A 21013-nucleotide genomic window follows, 5' to 3' on the forward strand; every position below is an offset into this window, starting at 1 on the left:
CCCCGTATATATAACACATGGTGGGGATAGAGCCCATGACCTCGGTGCTGTGAGGCAGTAATGTAACCATTACACCATCCGTACTGCCCCGTATATATAACACATGGTGGGGATAGAACCCATGACCTCAGTGCTGTGAGGCAGTAATGCTAACCATTACACCATCCGTGCTGCCCCTATTACATTGGAAATGCGAAGTATGAGTACTTCCTGCAGACCTGACACGTGACACATGTCACAGTCCCTCCTGTGACCCACAAGGTAGCCAGGCAATAGATCTACAGTGTCTAGGTAGACAATCAAAAGGTCAACAACTATTAGTCGACAGTCAAAAGGTTGACATAGTAAAAAGGTTGACAGTCCAGAGGTCAACATGGTCAAAGAGTCGACAGTCAAAAGGTCGTCATGGTCAAAAGATCAACATGGTCATAAGGTTGACAGTTAAAAGGTCGACGTGAGTTTTTTTCATGAGGCGGTATACTTATACGGTGTCCATGCTACCAAAAAAACATACAAAACTCGTGTTGACCCAAAAAAAAGCATGAAAAAATGCTTTTTGACCCTTTCCATGTCGACCTTTAGACCCTGTCAACCTTTTGACTCAACCTTTTGACCCTGTTGACCTTTTGACTGTCAACATTTTCACCTTTTGACTGTCTACCTGTAGTTGTTGAGCTTTTGATTGTAGACCTAGACACTGTAGATCTAAAAGAGCATGACCAACCCACAATGGGCTATTGACACATTTATTTTACTGGATGACCAGTTATCTGGGTTGAGTACCCCACTACGTACTGCCACCTTGTGCCTAAGCTTTACTGACGTTTTTGAAGGGAGGAGCAAAAAGAAATGGGGACTAGCAACAACTCTGCCACTGCTGCTCTTCCCGTAAGTTGGACACCCCAAGAAGCTACATTTTATATTATTTTTGTTATTAATTTATTAGATTATAAAATGCCACAGAAATACGCAATGGGGGACACACAATACATAAAATACAAAAGTATAAAAATTGTACCTAAGATAAAATAATACATCATGCATAGAACAGAACATACATAGAGCACACTACAGAACAAACCAAATCGAACAAATATAAACAATATTCCTCCATAAATTAAATGGTATCCGGATGATAAGTCAACGATCAATAGATCGACAGTCAATAGGTCTGTCCCATATAGTCAACAGGTACAAAAAGTCAAGATGGTCAACGGGTCGATATATAAGGGGTCAACTTTGCTTATGGTCAACAGGTTCAAACGGTCAATATGACAATGGTGGAGACACGTATGGTCAACACGTTTTTTCTTTCATACTTTACCATCCTGGTGGATTACGATTAGGAATACAAACCTGCCCAAAGCGTGGCAAAGCCAGGCGGCTACGGTACATGTTTCCACTATTTTTTATTTTACATGGTTCAACATACATAATGACCCCCAAAATACAATTAAAAAAACCTAGATCAACCATTTTTGTGTTGACCATTTCCATGTCGACGATTCACTGTATTGACCTTCTGTACAAGTTGACCTTTTCAGATTTCTATCCTTTACATGGCAGCCAACTGACCCTGTTGTTGACCTTTCACATGTGCAAGTCAACCACATGGTTTGTTCTTGCTATACATTTGCATGGCTGCTAGTGACCATTACAAGATTACCAAAGTCATTGCCATTGTTTAATACATGGGTACTTATGTATTATCTGGGCTCCCATGTTAAATGCACCCCATTTTTTCATACCCCTACTATCCAACTACGCATGGAGTTGATTTTATATAGTGTGGCGAGCGCAGCGAGCCACCGTGCCCGAAGCGTGGCGAGCGCAGCGAGCCCCGCGAGGGGACGCGGTCTCACAAGAAAAACGGGAGCCCAGATATTACATAAGTACCAATACATGTTATTGCATTCTCTCATAGCAGTGAGCTGTGCAGCTCCTCTTCCTATAGCCCACACAGTGTCATGGCATTGTATTTCTCCTTGGTTCTGTGCCAGAGTTCCGCAGCTTAATCTGCCCTTGCTCGTGATGTATAAATGGCTCTGTTGTACACACATAATCAGTGTCATAGTTTTCTGTGATGTCTGTTGCTGCATATACAACAGTGCTTTAGATACGGCTAAAGATAGGGTATAGAATACACCAAGTTGTATCTACATGTGTAACCTATTATATACTATCACTGTTGTGGTCATGATTTCAGTCATTATTCTGGGTGGTTTCTGGTCAACTGGAACCCCCCCTGCATTTTTCTATGTTCCTGGAGGTGCCCAATCGAATCCATGAGAGGTTGATGCTATGATTTTGTTTCTCATGAATGTATTGTAGTGATAAAATGTATTGGTTTTATTTCAGTAAACTATTGTGATCCGTCTCCATTTTAATTGGCGGAATAAGAACACAACAGTGTATGGACAGACCCATCTTCTGGCTTGCAGTATCTATGACCATTAATTGACAGGCTCCCTTTTGCACCTTTGTGTAAACGCATTAACAATGTTGTCTGACCTAATTTACATTATTTATTAGCACCTTCTATCACCACATACTGTATGTTGGCTGTTCCTCCATGTATGTGTTGTAAGGTTTTATACCATGTGATTTCTCTTTTTTATGATCCATTTGTCATATGACAACTTTATCCAGAAGTGACCAGACATTGGGCCGTTTCAGGCCTGCTTGGAGTCGGCCGAAATCGTTCCCGTCTCTGACGGTTTGGGTTTGTACATGCGTGAATATGCGTACAATTGGCAATTGGCAGGGTGTTTACCTGTTCGCTAGGTTGCGAATGTCTTTAACAGGCATGTCCAAACTGTGGCCCTCCAGCTGTTCTGAAACTACACATCCCAGCGTGCCTTGCCATACTTTTAGCATTCCCTAATAGCAAAACTGTGGCAAGGCATGATGGGACTTGTAGTTTCACAGCAGCTGAAGGGCCATAGTTTGGACATGCCTGCCCTATACATTTCTCATTATCCAAGCCACAGCACCAAGCTATGTATAACCCATAACAAGTCTACTAATAAGGTAGATGGTGAAATCTCCCTCATGATGTAGGTAGAAGTTATATTACCAGCAACCACAGCCATGTAACACGTTACATTGGTAATTATACATGAACGGTCTGTACAGACGGGACGTCGCTCGGCTAGGCTTGCCCTCCAGAGATAGAAGACAGAGGCTGATTGGATCATCTCAACCAGATTGTTTTGTAAATAGAATTTCTGCCAGTGTACGTGAACAGTGTGTGATTCCCAGAATCATTGGCCAAGGCCACCCGTTTGTGGAAGCACCGGCTTCCTCGTATCATCTACACCCTAGCTATAGTCACCTTGGTTAATGTAATAAAACTGTTTATATATTATCATATACAGGCTTGGGGCTCAACTAAGGCATAGCTACCCCTGGTCTATGGATACGCTCTCCCAAAGGGTAATAGCGCCCTTTATGATTCTGTAGCATTCCCATAATTCGGACACCCCATATTGTCTCTCTTTCCTAGACTATATAGCTATGGAGAAATGTAGAAATGTATTTGTAAGAATTGTTGCACAGCATGTAGAATCTGTGGTGTGTCCCAGCAGGAGATTCCCAGAGAACTTCTCAGGCAGGGACAATTAGGCTGAAGAGCTGTGAATCTGGAGGCAGCAGTGGGAACAGGTGCGGCTGAAGTGTCTACAGAAGTACTAGGTACAGCAGGGTCTGACAGAGCAGGTTGTGGTACTGCAGTATGAAGGGGAAGCACTTGATCCTGGAGTTGCACGTGCCATATTTGCAGCTCATTAATAGCACATGTAAGGCCTGTGCTTTGCTGGGAGAAAAAAATTCAGGACTTTAGGGCAAGTATGTAGTGATGGAGATGACCAGTAGACCTGTAATACTGGAATTGTGCAGTAGGGGCATTACCACGATAACATGATCGTGTGTGCCACGCCCCTTTTACAGCCTCCTCACGTGAGTCCCGTCCCTGCCCAACCACCTATTTACATAACTTCCACTGGCCCTGCTTTGATGAGCTGGCTGCGGAGAGAGCTAGAAAGTCAGGAACCGTGACATAATGAGATCCTGTTATTGCAGACCATAATCATAAGAACATTCTGTAACCCATTGGGGGTCTAACTGCCCGTGAACCCAATCTGAACCCAATCAATGTCCTGTGCCCCCTCTATGTTATTCAACTTTGCCATATGTTGCTTCCCTGACCAATTTTGTGTAGTGTCACTCTGGACCCCTTTTTGGGCTCCCGGGACCCTCACAGGAATGCAAGTTGTGCCTCGCAATATTTTTTTTCCAGATTGTATATCATAGAGATGTAATGCCACTCATTCAGCGCCGGGGCCCGCCAAAACGCCCCTGCTGGCGAGCCGACGCTACATCTGACTGGGACGCGTGAGCGTCCCACACGCACACGCGTCCCAGTTTCGCACCCCTGCATCATCGCTGCGCTATGCAAAGCCGTCCTCCCCCCACAGGTGGAGCCGGGCAGGGGGAAAGCCACTGAGTGTGTATGCACTGAGCAGCTTTCCCCCAGCGATGATAGCGATCATCGCTGTCCATACACACTGGGCATAGTCGCCCAGTGTGTATGGACCTTTATGCTGGAACGTACACACATAAATACATACATACATACATACACACATCCATTTATATATTTATAGATTTAGATTTACAGAGATACATTTACTAAGAGGTTCACTTTCCAAATCTTCGAAGGCTGCTCGATTAAAATGGGGCAACAACATTACACATAAAACGTGCTTGACTTTATTTTTAATAAGATTGAACCTTTGAATTCGGGGTCTGAAACCACCAAAGCGCCAGAGAGTGGCAGCAACAAAGAGCGCAGCTTAGAACATTTACCCCACAGTCTCCCTGAGTAATGTGTAGACAACGATAATAAAATTTGCCGAACGGTTAAACGATCTTCCTCCCAGCGGAGATAAATAGGAGTGTTTAGTGAGCAGATTATATTGATATTTGTAACCTTGTTTCTGTTACTAACTTGTGACATAAACAAAACACAATTATTATTTTCTGATTTGCCAAACACAGGGAAAAAAAACGAAACGAGCATTCTTTATGCGTGTGCATCTGTGAATGATAATTGCATTGTAATATTCACAAGCCAACTGTGAAAACATTGAAATACTAATCACATTGGCATTATGACTTATGAGCAACAATCAGTGCGATCAGTAAACATTTTCCCATCTAAATTGCCTGAGCAATAATTGGGGAATGAAAACTAGTGCAAATGATTAGAGCGCAGATCCAGAGAAACATGGCATCTCAGAACTAGGGGGAAGATAAAGACAGCAAGCAATTCACACACTGCTTACATTATTCTGCAAGGAATCAATTAGAAACGCTGGTTTTACAATGACAATAATATCGAGAGCTGAGGTGCTCAGGATTAGTCTACTGGATGTTCTTGTGTGCAAACAGCACAATCATCAGAGCTGAACACTGTATACAGTATATTCATTTAAATACCCAGATATACAGTATAGTTAGATATCTGTACAAACAGAAATACTGTACAATATGTCCATTTAGCTGGATAGCCCCACAAAAATCATTTTTTAAAATTTCATATTTAGTAATTATAGGTAAATACAGACTGAGCCCGTCTCAGCCATGCCGCCAGCTTGCCATGACGATGTTCCTGGCAGACGGCGGGGACGCGCGAGCATCTCATTCGCTCATGAATCCCACTCAACTGGGCATTAGGGAGCAAGGACAGGGTGCTTCAGGGAGATGGGCAGGCAGCGGGCAGAGTGGGGAGACAAGTGGGGACAGGGCTGCAGGGCTTCCGGGAGAATGGAGCTGCAGGCGGGCGGAGAATTTAAAGAAAAAACATTCAAACTAATGGGTAGCCGCTGATTGGCTGAGAGAGCTCTCTTAGCCAATTTTTTATTTTTTTATTTGCCCTCCAGGGATGCAGAGTGGGGAAAGCGCCTCTCCTGCCCAGCCCTTCTCCACTCTGCAGATACTGTAGGCGTGTGCCAGCGGTATGGTAACTGCTGGCACACACCTCGGACCGTATCGGATGCGATACATCACGGGTGCTAACGGCTGCACATACAACCTATCTTACAGTATGTGCAGCCCATCCGACCTCCGTCCTGATGCGCACGGGACAGTGCATCGGATTGGATGTAATAAACATGTGATTTGGTCCAATTTGTCAGCCTGATCCACTGAAATTGGGTGAAATTTGGCTGAAATTGCATAGTGTATGGGGGCCTAAAGGAAGAATTAGGATTACTGTTAAATTAGTTTTGGGATAAATTGATGTGACAGTGTTGACATGCTGAATACTCCAAAATTATGAATATGTCGACATATTCATTGTCAGCATACCAACCATGCCTTCAGAATGCCAATATGAAGAGCATTCCAGCAATAGGGGTCATGTCACAGGTGGGTCAGAGATAGTGGATGTGCCGACACAGGCTGAATCGGCACCCCCACCATCCATACACATGCTGACTTATCATCTCGGAATCAGAACATCTATCTCCAAGCTGCTGTTGTCAGGGACAGCCGAATATGTGATGGAGGCAGGACAGGAGGACAGGAGCAAAGTAAATGTTTTTTCAAAACCAGTCTACTAATGACTACAACATTTTCCTTTGTCTATTCTGGAGAGATATTTCCTTCCCTATTGTGTAAATAAGTGGCTGGAGGCAACACTGCCAAGAGAAGATGTGTCAGTCTCCAGAATCACCGGCCCTAGGCTACGTTAATCTTTGTATTACCGCATACTGTCTTGTCCGCCAATATCCCCTTACACAAATTACCAGATGAGAGAGACACTGTTGAAGTTGCGTTCTGTAATGTACTCACCTCCCATGTTAATGAAAGTCGGCTCACTGCCACGTTACTCAATCCCATGACAATTGCGAAGAAGGAATTCAAATTTTTGTACTCTTTGCAACTGCAAGAAATGAAAAAAAAAAAAATTGCAAATCAAGCAACTGGTCATAACGTTTTGTTAATTTTTTTATTTTTTATTTTTTTTCTGGAATTAAAGAATAATTTAGGTATATTAGGTATTTGTAGATTTTCAAATATTAGTTAAATTAGTTCAATTATTCCCATTTCATTTGGAATAACACCCGCGTAGGACTACTGGGGATTTATTTATTAAGATGGATTTTCTTTCGAAGATAGGATGTTGCTATGGACAACCAATCAGATACTATCTATTATCTTCTATAAGGTGCAAATAAATAAGCAGATTCTGATAGACTTCAATAGAATTCCAATCAGTAAAAAATAAAAACCCTGGTATCAGACTACGGTGCATCGCTAGACTATTTTTCACTTATTTGCTTGTTCTCCTGCAACATGTTCTAATTGTTCTAATTTTCTAATTGTTGCTTTATTCCTCTCCTATTGCTCCATTTCTTTGCTTCGCATTGCTGCTTGTTCTCCTATTGCTCCCTGTCTGTGCTTCGCATTGCTGCTTGTTCTCCTATTGCTCCCTTTCTGTGCTTCGCATTGTTGCTTGTTCTCCTATTGCTCCCTTTCTGTGCTTCACATTGCTGCTTGTTCTCCTATTGCTCCCTGTCTGTGCTTCGCATTGCTGCTTGTTCTCCTATTGCTCCCTTTCTGTGCTTCGCATTGTTGCTTGTTCTCCTATTGCTCCCTTTCTGTGCTTCACATTGTTGCTTGTTCTCCTATTGCTCCCTGTCTGTACTTCGCATTGTTGCTTGCTCTCCTATTGCTCCCTTTCTGTGCTTCGCATTGTTGCTTGCTCTCCTATTGCTCCCTTTCTGTGCTTCGCATTGTTGCTTGTTCTCCTATTGCTCCCTTTCTGTGCTTCGCATTGTTGCTTGCTCTCCTATGTCTCCCTTTATGTGCTTCGCATTGTTGCTTGTTCTCCTATTGCTCCCTTTCTGTGCTTCGCATTGTTGCTTGCTCTCCTATTGCTCCCTTTCTGTGCTTCGCATTGTTGCTTGCTCTCCTATTGCTCCCTTTCTGTGCTTCGCATTGTTGCTTGTTCTCCTATTGCTCCCTTTCTGTGCTTCGCATTGTTGCTTGCTCTCCTATGTCTCCCTTTCTGTGCTTCGCATTGTTGCTTGCTCTCCTATTGCTCCCTTTCTGTGCTTCGCATTGTTGTTTGCTCTCCTATTGCTCCCTTTCTGTGCTTTGCATTGTTGTTTGCTCTCCTATTGCTCCCTTTCTGTGCTTTGCATTGTTGCTTGTTCTCCTATTGCTCCATATCTGTGCTTCTCAGTGTTGTCTTTATATAATCATTGTCTCTTTATTCCAGATTTTCCTGGATTGCCTGGTACCAGCATATAAAACACTGAAAAATATCGGTACTTCTTCACTTTCACGGCGCCAGCATGGCGCCGCGCTACTTCCGGGTTACGCTCGCCACAAACTAAGTAAAATAAACGAAGTTAACGCCATGCCAACATGGATAGTTCATACCTCCACTATCCATGTTGGCATGGAGTTGATTTTAATTAGCGTGGCGAGCGTAGCGAGCCACCGAGCCCGCAGCGTGGGCGAGCGAAGCGAGCCCCGCAAGAGGACTCTGACGTGCGGCGCCATGCTGGCACCGTGAAAGTAAAGAAGTACCAAAATATCTTGTAGCAATTACCATGGTTTAGATTTACTAAGGTGCAGTATGTGAAAGCTGCAAAATATCTACCAGAGAAAGTTGCCAGAGCGCAACGAAATGCGTCAGGTTAACCCTTGTCTGCACTTTGTGAATATCACTTTGGATACCTACCACTACCCCTTGAACCAGCTACCAACTTCGTTCCCCATGGACCCAGCACTGTGCTAATATTCTCAACTTGGATGTACAAATTTGGGACTCAACACCTGCTTACTTCTGGAGCCTCTTATCCGAGCAGTGAGGTATTTACATCTTGCCCACCAGTGGAAATTGAGACCAAGGCCTCCATCAGGATCAACTGACCACCACCAGTACAAGTCATTTTGGATCCCCTCCACCCTGCCCCTCCCTGTCCCCCTCCATCTTGGGGACCATCCAATTCTATTGAGAAGGTAACAGTACCTGGAACAAGCGGGACTCACTTAAGTATCCAACACAACTTTATTCTCTAACAAGTGGTTTACTGTATGCCATATTTCTTATAAGTGCAATAATTAATTTTTTATCATGTGTATTTACATTGAATATGTTTTAATTGATAATTAAATGTATTTTTATTTTGTGATACCCAATTGAGCTAATTTTTATTTAGACTTATTTAAGTTTAGGGAAACTCAATCCCTTTGGCGCTCTACACTATTTTTGTCTTTTTTGTGTACACAGCTGTATGTGAGCCTGATGAAGGGCGCAGTTACCAGATACAGACAGCATTAGATAGACTGATAGAAATTTGTAATTATATTGTAATTAAAACACTCTGAAATAACAAATAAAAGGACAGTTTCACAAATGTACCTTCTGAGTCTATTTTGTTTATATAATTAAAAAAAAAAACATAAAGGTTGACTGTTGTTAACCAACAAATGTATATTTATTGTATTACACTATTGCTGAGCGCTACATTTTAGTTCCTAACCGTCCCTGCAACAGGAATCCCAGCTGAGGCCTTGTTCAGAGAATCGCCCTAGAAGTGGAGGTTGATTTATGCCAATTCCCCTTTTGTCTACTTAAATTTGTTCTTTGGAGCTCTCAGTAGGATCCCGCGGCTCTAAAAGGTACATTTAGGCCTTTTTTTATTTTTAGCCCTGTGTAAGGTCTAGTAAAATGAAAGTAAACCGTTGCCTTCTTTCTAAGACTAAATTAACACATTAGAAGGATAAAAACATGATGCTAGCCAGACGCACTGAGCCGCTGCACTTAGCCCTCCGTCTTTGTGTTTGCTACGCACTTTCAAATTTCTGTTTAGGGATTTTTTTTTTTTGCTTCTAAATTCCATAGTCTTTAGCGATTGTTATATTTTTAATTGGTCGTAATTAAGTATTTTCCTGGAACCCGCTGCTGAACGTGAACGCATTTTGAAATTTATGTCTTAAAGGATTTTTTCTCTTTTTTTTCACTACCCTGCTGTTTTTTGAAGCTATAAATGGTCGCAGAAAAACACCTTTAGCATTTTTTAATGCAATTGCTGAAAGTGAAAAGGATTTCGAGAGAAAAAAACAGCCTTCTAACCAGCGGGCTTAAATAGACAAGCCATAGGAGTGTAACACCAGACTGACAGAGGTCATGCTGGCGGCCTACTGCGTATATGCAGTCAGTACTTCGGCTAAACAGGAGCAACATTTTTTTTTTTACCTCACATTATATCTTTATTTATAAAATATCTTTGGAGCATGGAATAAATAGTTCACAAAAGGCTCTAATTCACAGAAAAAGTAAAATACTCTTAGAATGTAAAAATATTTTTTTTGTGTGGTGGGGGGGGGCGGGGGACTATTTTGGAAATTGCTGCAGAAATACTCACTGAGCTGCAATTTTAATATATTTCTTCAGGAGTTGAACGCGCTTGCTGAGTTGAGGGCACAGACAAATCTCAGTCACAACCCAAAGCTGGATTTCGTTGAAGCGCCTCAGAAAGAGGTCCAAATTGGCCGTTGTCTTTTTAAAATTGTGCCTTCCGAAGGTGTGATAGATCAGCTCCAGCTGAAAGCAGGAAATGATTAGACAATGGTTGATATGTAGAGGAATGTAATTGACAAATCAGGTACTTCATTTTGAAGAACCATCTTTAAAAATGCATGATTTGTTTTGACATATAAAAAAACATTTAGAATATAATGAAAACCATTGATGTTAGAAGATTGGTGCCTGCTCTCTACTGGCCTTCTAAGGTCAAATTTCAGGTTGTGGCCATTTGGGGACTGGCTGGTTTGGGGATGTCCAGAGTTTCCCGAAAACTTGGACTGCGAGGCCAGGCCCTTCATCTTCAGGCACAGATTTCCAAGGCTATAGAGGTTCAATGACCAATTAGAGTAGACGGGACTCACTCGGGTGTCCGATGTTTTTGCAGAGTGATCTGATACTGTGTCTTAGAATGCAACAGTGGACAGGAAGAAATTGCATAACAGCGCAGCTGGTAAGCAGTGCACTGCATCTATTCACAGTGCAGCAGGTGCTTGGTCGCAGACCAGCATCTTAGACTGCTGGGAGCATCCCCACAGTGACGTGAACAGAGTGTGTTGTGATGCTCCATCCCCTTTACCCGATGCTCCGCCCCCTTCTCAGACTCATGCCCACTTCAAGACCCACCACATGTCGTAAGGGATGGAACACAGATGTACTCTTCATACCTCATGGACACAATTGAAGAGGTCCCAATCATGAATGGTCATCTGGTAAGCCAGGTCTTTGGAGCTCATGAGTTCAAACGTTGACATGGTCCCGGCAGATGGGCCCTCCTGCTCTGGAATTGGTGCCTTTGTTAGACGACATTGAGATTTATTAGTATACAATATATAATATACATCCATTCCAAGCACCGGGGACATTTGTCACAATTTCGTGGGGGTCCATTGTTCCATGAATAATTAAATACTAAACCTTCATCTGTATACAAGTCAAAGAATAATTGTGTTTAAAGCATAATATGTAGGAGAATTAAAAGTTGCATTATGTTTGCTTGAGCTAAACACAATCCACTAGCCACACAGTTTTCCTTCCCCACTGGGATTTCTTATGTATTATCTTCGTGTGTTCAACAAAGTGTGCGCTAAACCGTGACTTACAAATAACTGACCTGTCAGATCATATGTTACAATAATAATCAGTATAAGGCTTTAAGTGGAGTCTCGGTAAAGAAAGTCCAAAACTGCCACTTAACAGTTTATAGAGTCATTACTGGAAAATAAGAATAAAATCCAGACATTATTATTCATATATATTTTTTATACTGCTTTCGCTAATTTTACACATGAAATGAAATATCCCGACTATTACTTTATGTCACAAAGCAGTAGAAGCCTCGGGCTGCTTTCTGATTAGAACCGATGTATTTTCAGCCAATAAAAACAGGCGGATATTGCCATTGGTGACCGACGGTCATCTTTACAGTATCCAGTATCCAATTGATGGCTGCTTATTAGGGATTATGCCTAATAACCATGGATACCTTGGCAAAGGGATGCGGGGGTTGGGGCTAATAGCGTAGTCCCCGGGGAACCTATTAGCAGTGGTGATTCACTGCTGCTAATAGAATATCCACCTTATTGGGATACTGTGAAATTATGGGGCTGTAGGCGGGAGGTATTGGTAGTCAACCATCTACGACTTTATTCTGAAGCTGCTACAAACACCCTCCATTGTGTGGTCAAATGTGCAGAGACTGAGATGCCTACTTTTAGCTTCCATGTATGCCATAATGCTGATGGGTACGTCCTTATTATTAGCCCTATGGCAAGTGCAGTTACTCAGTCTGACTATGGACTCTATGGGGATTATTCAATGGTTTTTGTGAGCTGTGACAGCGAGCAGCGCAGTATTCAACTGACCCCCTGCACACGCCGTTTCCACCTCGCTGGGTTTTTACAGCAACTTGGAAACAGCGTATGCGGCCGCCAGAACAGCGAGGCTCGTGGCCCAATGCAGTGGGATCCCTGCATTAGCCGTGAGCCTCGCTGTTTGGGGGAATCCTCGCCGTCCTCTGACAGCGAGAGTTCCTCAGAAACATTGAATAAGGTGAGCAGCCGGTGTGGGAATTAAATGTCGCGGGTCGCTTGTTTTCGTTGATCCCCGTTGTTTAACCCCCTCGCTGGTCGCATTGAATACTGCATAGTAGGTCCAGGGAAAACCAATGCACAAGGGCCCATACACAACCAATTACATAAATCATAACATGCCCCACCTGCAGTCCTGCGCTGTCTCTCCACATGCTTCTATACAAAGAATGGCTGTCAGGACTCTGATTGGTGGAAAGCTGCAGCCATCCACCAATCAGAATTCTCTGCCTGCCCGCCCCCCAGTCTGCTGCCAGACAGTGAATGGCTGTCGGCATACTGTTTGGTGGATGATTGGAGCTATTCAAAAATCAGTATGCTGACAGCCACTGACTGGCTGCAGATTGGTAAGCAGATAGAGAATGCGGTCTCTCCACTCTCATCGTGTAACCACCACCCGCCTCTGCTTGAAGGCCCCTAGAATTGTGGGGCCTTGGGCAGCTGCTTGGTGTGCCTATATGTTAACATTGGCTCTGGTCTGTGATTTGTGTAGTCTGAGAAATGGAATGAGCATGGAACAGTGGTCCAGTCTCACACATCCACACTGGTGTTAAATTCAGTATTTTGTAATAACAAATAGTTAGCTATTTCTCTGGAAGAATGATAGTCAGTCAGAAACAATGACACACCCAAAAAGTATACTGTATATCATTAGGAGAATGTGCCAATGTCATCACAACAGTACATACCAGGGAATCAAACTGGTCTCGGGGACAAGCAAATAGACGTCCGTTCACACTGAGCGTCGTAAACACAGAGACATCATTTGGCTTCAACACCACTTTTTCTGGAGGTGAAAAAAGAACAATATTCAGGAACCAATATAAGAATACATGTAAAATAAGAATACACATAATATGATTCTACTCCCTCCTTCCCTGTCTGCTGTATAGTCCTGATCACTGCACAACACTTCGTTATTAACTAACTACTGATTGTTATTAACTAACTACTGATTGTGTGCTTACTATAACAGTAATAATAATAATAATATTTTTTATACTATACTAGCAGCCCACCCTGGCTTCAAATTGGGGACATTTTTAATCTATAGTGATAGGCTAGGGCTTACATCAATTGTTCTGGAGAACTCAATGCACTCTACATTTCCATGTAGGGAACCACATTATATAAAACTTAGCTATTCGGACGTTACGGTGCATGTATACAACATGAGAAATACAGAGCACCGAGTACCCACAGAATCACCTATTCTGCAGATTGTTCATTCCATTAACAAAGGTATTCGACGAGGCGGCCATCTTGGGTGCACAGCATGGGTGACAATGCCCGGGATGAGCAATGCGTGGAAATATCGACACATGAAATGCCGACATTCTCGGAACATTTAGGCTAAGGCACCGCTGGGAGGGTTAGGCTGAAGGTGGGAGAGTTAGGCTCTTCAGATGCGGAGTGTTGGCATTAGTAGTAGTACGTTTATTTATAAGGCGCCACAAAGTGTCCGCAGCGCCGTACATAGCAAACAAAAAACAAATGACAAGGTAACGTACAGGGTGTGTTGATAAAATACAGCATAAATAGGCTGACTGCTTGTGAAGGAGGAAAGTTAGGGATTAGTGTTAGAGGAATCTCAGCTCGTCAGACAACTGCGCTGGATTTGCTGCACGTGTCACCACTGGGGGGCGGGAGCTGCACTAAGACCAGGTAAATGACCGCTGGGCCACCAGGGAAGACAGGTTGAACTCTATCATATACCAAGAACTGGTGTCGGCTAATGTATCCACACCTCTGCCAAGAGACGGATCAGTTCCGAATAGTGGTCGCTACCCCGTTACTGAACCACTTCACTGACTCCACCCATGGACGGATCAGTCCGTATTAGATACTCTCTACCGGTGCGATTGCAGTGTCCAGTGCATGTGAAGTTGGTCATTACTGTCTAGCTTGTTGTATACCGATAGCCACAAGATCCATCGGCATTTCCATTTATGTCTCACTCAGATCCACACACAGCAACTAATTAGATGTAGTAGATTTACTAAAATAGAGATATTAGCCATAGCAACCAATCAGATTCTAGCTTTCATTTGCTAGGATATAGGGGGATATTTAATCGGTACTTATGTAGTATCTGGGCTGCCGATTTTGTGATTGTATGCCTTACCTTAAGGCATACAATCAGATGCGATGCGATGCGATGCGATTCGATGCGATTTTGCATAGGATTCAATGTTAAGAAGGTCCTGTTCATTTCCCCACTATCCAAGTGGGCATAGAGTTGATTTTATATAGCGTGGCGAGCGCAGCGAGCCACCGAGCCCGAAGCGTGGCGAGCGAAGCGAGCCCCGCGAGGGGACGCATATTTCTTAAAAAGTATTCTGTGTCCCCTCGCGGGGCTCGCTACGCTCGCCACGCTTCGGGCTCGGTGGCTCGCTACGCTCGCCACAGGTTTATATCCAACTCCATGCCCACTTGGATAGTGGGGAAAGGAAAAGGACCCCTTTTTCCCATTAAATTCTATGTTAAAATGGACTCAGACCATTTTAACATTGAATCCTATGGAAAAATCTTGACCATCGCATCGCATACGATTTGGTCGCATGCGATGCGATACGATGCGATGCGATCCGATCCGATTTCTAAATCGGCAGCCCAGATACTACATAAGTACCATTTAATCTCCCTCTGCCATTCCCGACGGAGGAAATAACGGCGGGGCCCTATTCAATGCTGTCGTCCCCAACAGCATTGAACAGGGATCTCGGCAGAACGTGCCTGGCTTTACAAGCAATCGGCCACGTTCTGCGGAGAACAGCCGGGAATTGTCAAGCTCCAGGCCGCAGCTCGACGATTTCCAGCCATTTCTCACGGCCACGCCCCCTTATGTTGCTAGGTAAATGTGGTAGAAGAATCTGGGGTACTTGTGTATTATCATGGTGCCCATGCCCGTGGATCGCATGCGATATGGCATGTGATTTGCATACGATTTGCATAAGATTTGCATACGATTTGCAGACAATGCGATTTAGCACACCGTCACTAGCCACGTCCGAAGCGTGGTGAACGCAGTACGCGTCCTCCCGACCTGTTCATACCCCCACTATCCACGTCGGCGTGGAGTGGATTTTATAAAGTGAAAAGCATGGCAAGCACAGCGAGCCCCGCAAGGGGATGCGGAAATGAGCCCGAAGTGTGGCGAGCGCACCCGGATTACTTTACATGTATTCCGCTTCCCCTCGCGGGGCTCACTGCGCTGGCCATGCTTTGGGCTCGTTATACACATCCGCTCCCCACACTTTATAAAATCAACTCCACACCGTCGTGGATAGTGGGGGTATGAACAGGTCGGGAGGACGCGTACCGCGTGCGCTCGCCACGCTTCGGGCTGATGTGGATAGTGGCGGTGTGCTAAATCGTATCATATGCAAATCACATGCCATATTTCCATACGATTTGCATACTTTGCGATCCGCGGGTATGGGCGCCGTGATAATACACAAGTACCCAATTTGGTACACTAGTCATGCACAGCAGCTCGACTCTGTCCCTTACTGCATGATGTGGTACCAGTGCTATTGTTGTCACAATTTAAGGTAAGGTTGCAAGAGGAGGGGTTTCCAGGCAACCAGAAACTCCCCCTGTGTTTGGCTATGCCCTGTACAGCATGCTTTTCTGTCCATCAGTGAACATATACACGGCAAAGCCTGAAATATACAGTATGTTAAATATATGCAATGTCTTTTTTTTCACCCCAAGCTTACAGATGTTAGATTATTATCTGCTGAACATTCACAGTCCCAAGTAACCATTATTTTGGCTTGCCTTATACATAACACAAAACATATGAGCTGCGTAACGTACACAATGTTTTTTGCCTGTAAATGTTTTCAGCAATGTCGGTTGCTTTTCAAATCCTAAATCCGATGGAATCCAACTGCCACATCAGTCACTGTTTAAGTGGAAAACTGGCAATCATACAATTACAATTCTCCTCTGCTTTCCTATCAACATGAACGGGGATGTGTGAAAGTGTTTTTGATTGACGTAACTACTTTGTACAGCCTTATTAACTATGTAATTATGTTAGAGATTTGAAAGCCATACCACTTGAACAGTAGCAGGGTAGACTATGAACATTGGCAAAAGTATCTACAATTTATCCATGCCCGTGCAGGGATAAATCAATATACTAGTATTATGGACTGTCGTTCGTCGGGGAGGTAGCGGTTTTGTCCAGCGCTCACTTCCCCTATTTCTCTTTGTATCCCTCTTCCCCCAATATCTTCACCTCTCCCCTCCGCCCTGTCAATCCCTTGATGCCTGCAGCCATACTGTGCCTGACAACCCAGGACCTCTACTGCACATGTGCAGCGCCGGTTGTGCGCATGCGAAATGTACCGACCATCGGCACATTGCGACTTACCCCTACCTAAATCAGGCAAATGGATAGTTTTAAATCATTTGTTGTAACAAATATTCAGTCCTACTGATTAACCCTTCCTCCCCTCACCGACTATTATTTTTTAGGTTGAGGTTTTACATTTTGGGAACACATTGCAGAGATAATATCATATTAACACCAGCTGCTGTGTTACTGCGAGGAGGTTGCCATGGTAATAATGGTATGTTGCCCCTGCTTCATGTTTAGATTCTAGATCCTTCACAATGCGGGACAATCTAAATACTACACGCCGGTGCTATTAAAGGGCAAGTGCTTTTCATGTCACGTTTGTTTCGAGTTGTGCAGAAAAAGATTATCAGCTATTCTCTGAACGAGTCCCATCAGCGCACTCGCATTGTATGTAACTGAACTGACTGACCGTGCATTGGAAAAGGTGTTACTGATGATTTGCAGGTGCTAAATAATACCCCTTTTACACCGCCTTAAAAACTTGGGTCAGTGGCGGGTCAGACCCAGGTCAGCGGCGGTGTAAATGGGTCAACCTGACCTGGGTTGAACACAAGCAGGACCTGGGTAGAGGGCAGTGTAAATGAGTACGCCGGGTCATCCTACCCGGCTCCTGTTTACATCAATGGGGGAAGCCCATCCTACAGATCGCAGTATCCGCAGGTTGGACGGGGGGCACACACAGCCTCCGCTGCTGTACTCTGCAGACAGCAGTGGAGGCAGGGAGGAGGTGAATGGATGCCTGTGTGTGGCATCCATTTACCTTGTGGACAGGGGCTGGGAGCAGACCAGCTGCTTACCTTGGTGCTGGGGGCAGCCCCCAACACGGCGGTCTGTGGACTAGCTCGGCGATCGGCGGTTCCAGCGCTTGGAGATGATGACATCCCCAAGCGGCGGCTGCCTCCACCAGGGGGGGGGGGGGGAGTGATAACGCCAGTGTAAAAGGTAACAAAAGCTGGGTCGCACCCGGGTTGAAGCTGGGTCCAAAAACCTGGGTGCGACTCTGCATTTTGGTTCAAACGGGGTAAAATAAGTAGATTCTGATTGGTTGCCCGTAGCAACATCCTATCTTTAATAGAACTCCCATCGATAAACCCTGCAGTCTTTAAAAGTATGGATATTAATATGTTTAATGAAATATGTACTGTGCTACTGCAATATATATAATGTCAGTCTCATTATCATTTAAATCAGACCGTTTGCAGACACTAGAAAATTTGCCGAATTAATTCTATATCCTAAAACTATAGTGACATTTTCTGCTAGATACCGTTTTCCTGACACCAATATCAGGCATATTATATAAGCACTAAGGGGCTTATTTTGAGTAGGTCACAGGGTATCCCAATAATCCCATCTCCATCCACTCGCTACTGAACTTGGTGTACACACCCATGACATTCTAACTAGCTGGACCAGTTCTCCAGGAAGCATTGAGTGGCCGATCTCTGTGCACACCTCCTGCACAGAGGGAGCGAGCAGTATTATGATTGGAGAACCATTGGGCAATGATCTATTTATATTTTTTATGTATGCGATAATACACCCACTGATGGAATGTCTATGGAGCTGAGACTGGATAAGCCGGACCTACAATAAGCTCTATAGAACTGCGTCATGTACCTATAGTCACCTATGTCACCTATAGTAAGCCACCTTCCCCATAATATTCAGCATAGTGACCAGTACTTGGATATCTCCAGCACATCAATCTCCAAATAGCATAATCAGAGTATTGCCGCAGAAACCTAGGTAGGTGGATCAGTGAATTGGGTGGACAGACTGGAGTGATACACCTGAGGTGGGTGAAAGTGCAATGGGTTCCGTGTACGGATGAACTGGAAACAGGACAGACAGGTAGGGCACCGTCAGTGGCGTAAGTTCGTCCCAGATGCCCGGAGGCAAGATTAATATTGGTCCCCCCCCCCACACACACACACAAATTGTTATTCAAAATATATATAGTCTGTTATGAAATATATATTATATACTGTATGTATATACAGAAAGACAGGGAGAACACATATATATATTTCAGAACTCAGCCACAGAAGCAATTTTGATTGCTTTCAATTAATGGATTTAAACTGGCAGTGGTGGAGAGGTGCCCCCTTGAGAGCAGGAGCCCGGCGGCAGATGACTCCATTGCCTCCCAGAGTTCTGCCTCTGGGCACCGTTCTATATACATCGAGGAAATTAAAAAAAGTGCAGGCATAAATTAACAATCCAAGGTCAAGGGCAGACGGCAACCAAACAAAGCAGAATCCAATCAAAAGCTGAGGTCAAGGCAGGATTCAAACAAAGCAGAACAAGCCAAGGTCAGGGCAGGCAATGAGCAAAGAAGAATGCATAAAAATGCCACCTCAGAACAGGGAAGAGAAGCAGAATCCAAGGTCAATTCAGGTTATAAGAGCCACACTTAGGAGCTTAGGTTGCTACACAACGAAACAGATGCAAGTATAGAGTTGCCTGCTGCTGATTCTAACAAGGGATTCTGCTATTTAGCGTTACGGGTTCATTTCCCACCATGGCCCTAACTGTGTGGAGTTTGTATATTCTCCCCGTACTTGCGTGGGTTTCCTCTGGGTACTCCGGTTTCCTCCCACAATCCAAAAACATACTGGTAGGCTAATTGGCTGCCAACAATATTAACCCTAGAATGTCTGTGTGTGCGTGTACATGTGGTAGGGAATATAGATTATAAGGTCCACTGGGGCAGGGACTGATGTGAGTGTTCAAACATTCTCTGTAAAGCGCTGCGGAATATGTGTGCGCTATATAAGAAACTAATTAATAATAAGCTAATTAATAATAAATAGAACCAACATATTACACAACAACCAACAACTTATATGTTCTTCATCACTCACATCAGTCTTTGTCCCATTATAATGATTTTGTTGCGTACAAACATACAGTACATTATGGCCAATTTGCTGCTGTATACCCTAAGGTACACAGGATAGTCTTAGAACCTAAGGTCCGTTCCTTGCATCACAGAGCCCTGAACTCTAGGAATGAGGAATGAACCCCTTGCTCGCTCATCCGTGTTTCCTAAACAAGTTTCCAGATTCATCTACTCAGTGACAATACAAGGACACTGTGCGCTGTGAAGGGCCATTTGTGTAAAGTGAGTCGTTTCACTGCACAGTGCTAGCTGATCATTTTGGTAATATTTTGGGAAATGGCAACACTGTTACCCTACACGGCAGCACCGTCGCCGCCTTCTGTAAAGATCTACTTCTTCTAGCACCCAGCTTGGCCTATTTACTCAGTGGGGGATCGTACTGTTGTTTGTAATCAACTGAAATTATATCAAACGCTTCTGTAAAACCATTGCTATTTGTGTGTTTAACCTTGAGTTTTTAAATTATTTTCTAGGAGTGGAGGGAATGATAGTCAAACAGTACCTCCCGCAGAACTGATCTTTACGAGAATCAGGCCTTCTCTGGAGCTCAGCTTATCTGCCACGGCTGACAGCACTTCCTTCACCGAGGCAGCCATTTGCACACGTATGGTGGTATATGTGTGATCAATGCAGAACACCTTGAAAAGGACTGCGAACAAGAAAAAGAAACACCACAGTGTAATGAGAACATGAACTATACAGAAGAATAGAATACGTAACAGAACAGTTAATTATTTCCGCTCTTAAAATTGTGTTCAACACATAGGGGGAAATTTACTAAAGGAAATTTGTAAAAAATAGGTGTACTTGTATCCAGAAATACACTTATTTTTGACATTTACTATCCCGAAAATACGGAAATTCGTATTCGTATTGATAGCACATCAATACGACTACTAATTGCCGTATTTTCGGGATAGTAAATGTCAAAAATAAGTGTATTTCTAAATACAAATACACCTATTTTTTTTCACAAATTTCCTTTAGTAAATTTCCCCCATAATGTCCAGAAAATTCCGCAGTGCCAGTGATGTCACAGTCAG

At 43.7% G+C, this 21013-nt stretch overlaps 1 protein-coding gene across 4 annotated transcripts in view; it reads right to left on the reverse strand.

Annotated features, from left to right (window-relative positions):
- Positions 1 to 21013, reverse strand: part of RAPGEF4 (Rap guanine nucleotide exchange factor 4) — a 256769-nt gene that overhangs the window by 20341 nt on the left and 215415 nt on the right. For all 4 annotated transcript variants that reach the window (XM_083154794.1, XM_083154793.1, XM_083154792.1 and 1 more), the window contains 5 exons: positions 20473 to 20619; positions 13383 to 13480; positions 11272 to 11397; positions 10446 to 10624; positions 6856 to 6946 (listed from right to left, as the gene is read on the reverse strand). In XM_083154794.1, coding sequence (XP_083010920.1) covers positions 6856 to 6946; positions 10446 to 10624; positions 11272 to 11397; positions 13383 to 13480; positions 20473 to 20619 — 641 coding nt within the window. The remainder of the gene's footprint in view (positions 1 to 6855; positions 6947 to 10445; positions 10625 to 11271; positions 11398 to 13382; positions 13481 to 20472; positions 20620 to 21013) is intronic.

Source organism: Crinia signifera, chromosome 7 (genome assembly GCF_055691185.1).
Source record: "Crinia signifera chromosome 7, ASM5569118v1, whole genome shotgun sequence".
Classification (NCBI taxonomy): domain Eukaryota; kingdom Metazoa; phylum Chordata; class Amphibia; order Anura; family Myobatrachidae; genus Crinia; species Crinia signifera.